At 51.6% G+C, this 7,500-nt stretch overlaps 1 protein-coding gene across 1 annotated transcript in view; it reads left to right on the top strand.

Annotated features, from left to right (window-relative positions):
* Positions 1-3,393, top strand: part of exoc3 (exocyst complex component 3) — an 11,671-nt gene extending 8,278 nt beyond the window's left edge. Inside the window, exons 9-14 of the mRNA XM_083697800.1 lie at positions 81-222; positions 431-553; positions 841-1,002; positions 1,142-1,263; positions 1,773-2,763; positions 2,978-3,393. Coding sequence (XP_083553926.1) covers positions 81-222; positions 431-553; positions 841-1,002; positions 1,142-1,263; positions 1,773-1,968 — 745 coding nt within the window. The 3' untranslated portion in view covers positions 1,969-2,763; positions 2,978-3,393. The remainder of the gene's footprint in view (positions 1-80; positions 223-430; positions 554-840; positions 1,003-1,141; positions 1,264-1,772; positions 2,764-2,977) is intronic.
* Positions 3,394-7,500: the final 4,107 nt, after the last annotated feature.

Genomic DNA, 7,500 nt, shown 5'->3' with positions numbered 1-7,500 from the left:
ACTATTACACACACACACACTCACACACACACACTCACACACATTCACACACACTCACACACACACACACACACACACAGGGAGTCGATCAACAGTCTGAAGAGGAAGTACTCGTCCCAGTCAGAGCCCACCCAGAGCGACACCGCCATCGAGAAGACCCTCATCGACGTCGCCACAGAGGGCTGCCAGTTCCTGCTGGATGAAGTCTTCCTGGATCTGGAGGTGTGTGTGTGTGTGTGTGTGTGTGTGTGTGTGTGTGTGTGTGTGTGTGTGTGTGTGTGTGTGTGTGTGTGTGTGTGTGGGTGTGTGTGGGTGTGTGGGGGTGGTTACATGTTACGTGTGTGAGACGTGTGTGTGTGGTTACATGTTGTGTTGTGGTATGTGTGTGTGTGTGTGTGTGTGTGTGTGTGTGTGTGTGTGACGTCCCCAGGGCCATCTGAACGAGCTGCTGACCAGGAAGTGGCTGTTGGGGACCCACGCGGTGGACACGATCTGCGTCACCGTGGAGGACTACTTCAAAGACTTCGCCAAGATCAAGAAACCCTTCAACCAGGTGGGAGGGGCCACAGGGAGGAGAGAGCCAATCACAGAGTACAACAGATCTGTGTCTGTAGCAGGGAACCAATCAGAGATTAGAACAGATCTGTGTCTATAACAGTGTGTCTATAACGCACTGTGTGCGTGTGTGTGTGTTCTCTCTGTGTGTGTGTGTGTGTGTGTGTGTGTGTGTGTGTGTGTGTGTGTGTGTGTGTGTGTGTGTGTGTGTGTGTGTGTGTGTGTGTGTGTGTGTTCTGTGTGTTCTGTGTGTGTGTGTGTGTGTGTGTGTGTGTGTGTGTGTAGGAGATGACCTGCGAGGCCCATCGTAGGGTGGTTGTAGAGTACCTCAAGGCTGTGATGCAGAAGCGAATCACCTTCAAGAACGCAGACGAGAGGCGGGAGGGGGCGGAGCGCATGATCAAGGAGGCGGAGCAGTTCAAGTTCCTCTTCAGGAAGCTCACCGCGGTTAGTGTGTGTGTGTGTGTGTGTGTGTGTGATCTCTCTGTGAGTGTGTGTGTGTGTGTGTGATCTCTCTGTGAGTGTGTGTGTGTGTGTGTGTGTGTGTGTGTGTGTGTGTGTGTTCTAATGTGTGGTCCTTCTCCAGGGTGATGACTCAGACCGTCTGTGTGATGCCATCACAGCCATCGCTGAGGTGTTCAAACTCACGGACCCCACCCTGCTCTACCTGGAGGTCTCTACGCTGGTGTCCAAGTACCCTGACATCAGGTAACACACACACACACACACACACACACACACACACCCTGCTCTACCTGGAGGTCTCTACGCTGGTGTCCAAGTACCCTGACATCAGGTAACACACACACACACACACACACACACACACACACACACACACAGACACACACCCTGCTCTACCTGGAGGTCTCTACGCTGGTGTCCAAGTACCCTGACATCAGGTAAGACACACACACACACACACCCTGCTCTATCTGAAGGTCTCTACACTGGTGTCCAAGTACACACACACACACACACACACATTCTGTGTGTGTGTGTGTGTGTGTAGTTTGAACTGGTAAGAAACAAGCTGGATTAGATCTCAGTTAATGTAAACATTAAAACATGCATTTCTATCCACATTGAAGTTACTTTTTACATGTTTCTCTTACAGGAAAGATTTCAAATTCAAGTTCTGTTCAAATTAAAAATGCCCAAAAAAGGAAACAAAGTAAAGCATTCTAACCTGTGATGTCCCCTCCGGCCCCCCGTAGGGAGGAGCACATCCTGGCGCTGTTGGCAGTGAGGGGGGACGCCAGCCGGGACATGAAACAGATGATCATCGAGACGCTGAACCAGAACAAGCCGTCCTACGCCGGGGTCACCCAGCCCGTCTTCAAGGACATCACCGTGCCCAACATGGCCATGACCACCATGAACTCCATGGGCGTGCCCAAGCTGCTCAAGTAATGGTGCGTTCACGTGCTCTCGGAGCTCGGAAACTCTGAAATGATGTCCGATTTGGAAACCCGCTGTAGAAAGATTAAAAAAAACAGAGTTAACCAATGGGGGAAACTTTACGCAAGTAACAAACGTGAATTTTAACTCAGAGTTTCAGAGGTCGCATGAACGCAGCATTGTAACACACTACCAGGCTGGAGGGAGAATGAGGCTGTCCCTAATCAACCTCTGACCCCTAACCCCTGACCTTTAGACCCTAACCCTAGGCACCCGGTGGGGGGGGGGGGGGGTCTAACAGGATTGGAAGGGGCTCATTGTTCAGTTATGAGGAATGGTATCAAACATGGTATCAAACATGGTATCAAACATGGTATCAAACATGGTATCAACATGGTATCAAACATGGTATCAAACATGGTATCACTATGGTATCAAACATGGTATCACCATGGTATCAAACATGGTTGATACCATTCCTTATTCCATGCCTTGCATTACAATGAGCCCGTCCTCTGATTTCTACCTCCGCCAGCCTCCCCTGGTAAGCAGCCTGGGCACCATCCCACCTAGCCTATCAGAGGGCAGAGGATGGCACCAGCATCTGTCTTGTACCCATCGCTTCATCTCAGATCTACTCTAGAGTCTAGGGACTAGGGGCTAGGGAGTAGGGGCTAGGGCCTAAGGAGTAGGGTCTAGGGCCTAAGGAGTAGGGGCTAGAGTATCGGGGCTAGTGTCTAGGGAGTAGGGGCTAGAGTCTAGGGAGTAGGGGCTAGAGTCTAGGGAGTAGGGGCTAGAGTCTAGGGAGTAGGGCTAGGGAGTAGGGGCTAGGAGCTAGGGAGTAGGGGCTAGGAGCTAGGGATTGTAGGGGCTAGGGTCTAGGAGCTAGGGGTTGTAGGGGCTAGGGTCTAGGAGCTAGGGGTTGTAGGGGCTAGGGTCTAGGATCTAGGGGTTGTAGGGGCTAGGAGCTAGGGGTTGTAGGGCCTAGGAGCTAGGGGTTGTAGGGGCTAGGGTCTAGGAGCTAGGAGCTAGGGGTTGTTTCTGGGCAGGGCCAGAGAGACACATACCTAGGTCTTGATTGGTCAGCCAGAAACAGACACCGCAGCCAATCATGATTTGTGTTTCTTGTTTTGCACTTTGACTGAGATGCCATAGCCATGTGGATGATTGACAGCTTGACAGACCTATGAAATTGCAGGACTGATGTATTGAAGGATGTGTCAGCTGCATAATATTTGATGAACAGAAAAACCCAACCAGTGGTGTTGTTACTGAGATGGGACCTTAAGGGACCCCCCCAAAAACACACACACACACACACACACACATCCCTCATGCCTTGTACATTGAACTGTATGAAATAGTTTCAGTGAGAAAGTAACTTGCTGAATATCTGTCAGAGGGAAATCTCTGAAATAAAGCCGTTCCTCCGTCTGAGCTGTTGTCTTCGTTTCTGCCTGTCTTGACCACACGTTGCTGAGATGTTGTTGTTGAAAGTCCAACCACCTTACAATCAATCAAATGTACTTCTAGAACCCTTTTTACATGGACAAATGTCACAAAAATAAAACTAAACAATATCAACAGTAAATAATATACAAACAATATGACCTTACACCAAACCACCCCCTCCCAAGAAGCAGGGCGCGGTGTTGCCCTGGTAACAGAGGTGAGATAAGTGACGCAGGGGAGAACCGCTCACGTGGCAGGGGGCGGGGCCCGGTACGGGGTTGCCATGGAGACCCCTCCCCCTCCCCCTCCCCCCTCCGGCGTTGTTGCGTGACCGTGGATGATTGTCGAGCTGCGCTCCCATTGGCCCTCCATCGGCTTAGGAACACCCACTGCGAACGACGTGACGGGTCGATTTAAGGTTGCACGGTATTTATTATTTATTATTTGTTATTTGTTATTTGGGTCGTTAATCTTGTAAATATTTGGTTGTAGGTTTTGGCGGAGCGGCGTTTCCATTCCTGTGTCGGGATGTGCGTGACGGCCCAAGGTTTGAGCTGCGATCCACACGCCCCTGTGGACCAATCAGAGGCCAGCGTTGGCCATGCTGTGACTCAACAAGGCCGTGCAGGGATGCAGCTGACAGGAGCACGCAAGCCTGGGCTCTCTCACACACACACACACACACACACACACATACACACAGAGGAATGTACATGTGCACACAAACTGTATACACACACACACACACACAGAGGAATGCATACATGCACACAAATTGTAAACACACACACACACACACACAAACACACACAGAGGAATGTGTACACACACAGGAATGTACATACACCTACACACACACTCACACACACACACCCATCAGCAACCCAAAGCCCTGGATTACTCTGCTCTACTCATTACTCAACTCATCCTCTCATCCCTCCTCCTCCTCCCATCCTCTCATCCTCCTCCTCTCATCCCTCCTCCTCCTCCCTCCTCCTCCCATCCTCTCATCTCTCTCTCCTCCCATCCTCTCATCCCTCCTCCTCCTCCCATCCTCTCATCCCTCCTCCTCCTCCCTTCCTCTCATCCCTCCTCCTCCTCTCATCCCTCCTCCTCCTCCCATCCTCTCATCCCTCCTCCTCCTCCTCCCATCCTCTCATCCCTCCTCCTCCTCCTCCTCCCATCCTCTCATCCCTCCTCCTCCTCCCATCCTCTCATCCCTCCTCCTCCTCCCTTCCTCTCATCCCTCCTCCTCCTCCTCCCATCCTCTCATCCCTCCTCCTCCTCCCATCCTCTCATCCCTCCTCCTCCTCCCTTCCTCTCATCTCTCTCTCCGTCTGTAATTTCACATGTCTAGTTTGAAACGAGGTGTTTGGGTTGTTTCTGAATGCCTTTCCTCCCAGTCCAACACAACTGTGGGAGATGATGCTGTTTACTAGGAACCCTGGGGCTTTCCAGGACAACATCCACACACGCCGTCAGCTGATGTAGACTAGACCGCCACCTGCTGGCCACAGAGAGAACTGACACACTGAATAACTGCATTGATCTCAATGCAAATTATACAAAAAAATGTTATCCTTTATTTATTCAGGGGAGTCCCTGTGAGACCAAGGTGTCTTTTTCAAGGGCGATAGCGCTTGATTACAGAATACATAAGATGAATTAATTAATGCCATAAGACCAGATACAACAGTGAACGATAGGTATTCAACATGAATTATGTTCTTTATTTAAATAAACATATTAATCAAAATAAAGTTAACTCCTAGTGCTCTTAAATCCAATGACAAATACAAATCAAGTAACAGCAGCGTTAACACAGCTGCTAGGAGACAAACCAAACCAACCAACCAACCAATCACTGTTTGGAATGTGGTATTTCTCTTTAAATAACATAAGGTGCATAGATGGTAAATATCTAAATATACATATCTGAATCAGAGTTATCAGTGTCTCTCTGGAAGGTCAGACAAACGATGTGTTTCTGGACTCTTTACGAGAGTACCCCTCTAGGCTTAGGTCAGTAGTAAAGTAACTCAGTAGCAAAGCAACTCAGTAGTAAACAAACTCCTACAACAATAAGGTCGGTAGTAAAGTAACTCAGTAGTAAAGTAAAGTAGATATGGCCAGGGGGCTGGGGGTGAGGGTAGGGCTGGATGGGGGGGTGGGGGTGAGGGTAGGGATGGCCAGGGGGGGCAGATCAGAGCTGGCGGGGGGGGTCCTATACTGCTGGGGCGAGGGCTGGTGGGGGTCTGGGTTAGCTGGCTGGGACCCCCCCTGGGGAGGTGGGCTGTGGGGGGCAGACCCATACCCGTGGTCCGGTTTCTCCGGTTCTCCCAGAACTAGAAGCTCCAGGCCGGGGAGGGTCTCATGGAACCACGGGAGAGGACCCAGACCCAGACCCAGACCCAGACCCAGACCCGGCTCTGACCCAGGCCCAGCCAGAGCCCCCTCGTCGGCCACACCGCCCCCTAGTGGGGAAGGGGGGGCACTCAGGGGGCTGTCGGGGTCCTCTGTGTCACATACCGGGACCGTGGGGTCCCAAACCTGACCTCTGACCCTCTCCTCCTGGACTGGGGGGTCTGAGGAAAGAGAGAACGTCAACACCACGACCACACCTTGTTCAAGATGACCACAACCACTTCATATCGTTATGACCGGATATTAAATATGAAACATCGTTAGGTGTCTTCTACACAGAAGGAGAGAGGGAGAGACAGAGGGAGAGAGGGATGGCTCCAGAAGGAGAGAGAGAGAGACAGAGAGAGAGAGAGAAACAGAGAATTAGTGTATGAACATCACAATATCATAATTGAAAATGTGGACATCTACATGACATCATAAGACACAGCCATCATCATCATCATCATCTGGGGGGTCAGCCCCCCCCCCCCCCAACCAGCTTTTTAAACTTCCCGTAAACTGTTTTTATTGATGTTTTTACTTTTTATTTATCTCTCTGTTCTCGTTCTCTCCATGGAATGTTGTGTCTTTGAGGACTGAGAAAAGCTACAGAAATTATTATTATTATTATTTTTAGCATCATCATCATCATGTTGATGTCACTTGTGAATGGGACAGAAACAGGACACTGTCTCCCTACCTTCACTGTGGGACGTCCTGTTGAGGGTGGGGTGGGGGGGGCAGCCAGGGGACTGGGGAGGCTGGGGAGGCTGGAGAGGCTGGGGAGGCTGGGGTAACTGGGTTGACTGGGCTAAGGCCCCCTGGACCGGGTCAGGGCTGCTGGGACTGGGAGGGTCCTCCACTGGCAGGACTGGCTGCTTCTGCTGAATCCAGAGAGGAAGAGAGAATCAGAGACGTATTAATCCAGGTGAATTAGGTATGGATATAGGTTGTTTACAATGAGATACACCCGAGATATCACCTGTCAATCATGTTCAGGACCCATCCCGCTAGTTACCTCAACCTGCCTGAGGGTCCTACCTGACGTCCAGGGACCTGGTGGACATCGTTGACGGGGCCGGGGAAGTGTCCTCTCTCCTCGGTCGCTCGTTTCACGTTATACAACTGTCTTCTGGCCGTCTGTCGGTCCTGAAAGGGGAAGGCCGGGTGAAGCGAGGCCATGGTGTACAACAGCGTCAATTGGTCCAGGGTACCGGTGCCTGTCTCCCGCCGCGCCCCGCCTGGACGCTCCGCCCGCCCGAACACGATTCCGTCCTCACCCGAGGAATGACCGTGTACAGTCGGGGTGGTGTTCAGGTAGAGAGCCGGGTTGATACGGCTCAATGCCCGGTGGAGTATCCCTGCGCATTGCCAGTTATCCGACCGCAGAAGCGACAGGCAGAGAAGGAGTTTGGACCGGGAGGCCGAGTCGTCGGCGTACGCACCGAGGACAGTCAGGTCGGACTGACTGTTCGCTTCGACCTCCACGTCCCGGAGGACGTGGGCGTCTCTCCGCGCCAGTTCCTCCAGACACGACCCAAGGAACCGAAGTTCGAGAGGTTGACACATGTGGAAAAGTCCGTGCATGAACTCTATCCGCTTCGCCGAGCTGAGGCGCAACCCGAACCACTCAAACACCGCCTCGCTGTCGATCTGAGACGGTTCTTTCTTTGACTTGTTGAACCG

This window comes from Argentina silus (genome assembly GCF_951799395.1).
Source record: "Argentina silus genome assembly, contig: scaffold_216, whole genome shotgun sequence".
NCBI classification, from domain to species: domain Eukaryota; kingdom Metazoa; phylum Chordata; class Actinopteri; order Argentiniformes; family Argentinidae; genus Argentina; species Argentina silus.
The sequence above is the reverse complement of the archived record's forward strand: the minus strand, read 5'-3'. Positions and strand labels throughout refer to the sequence as shown.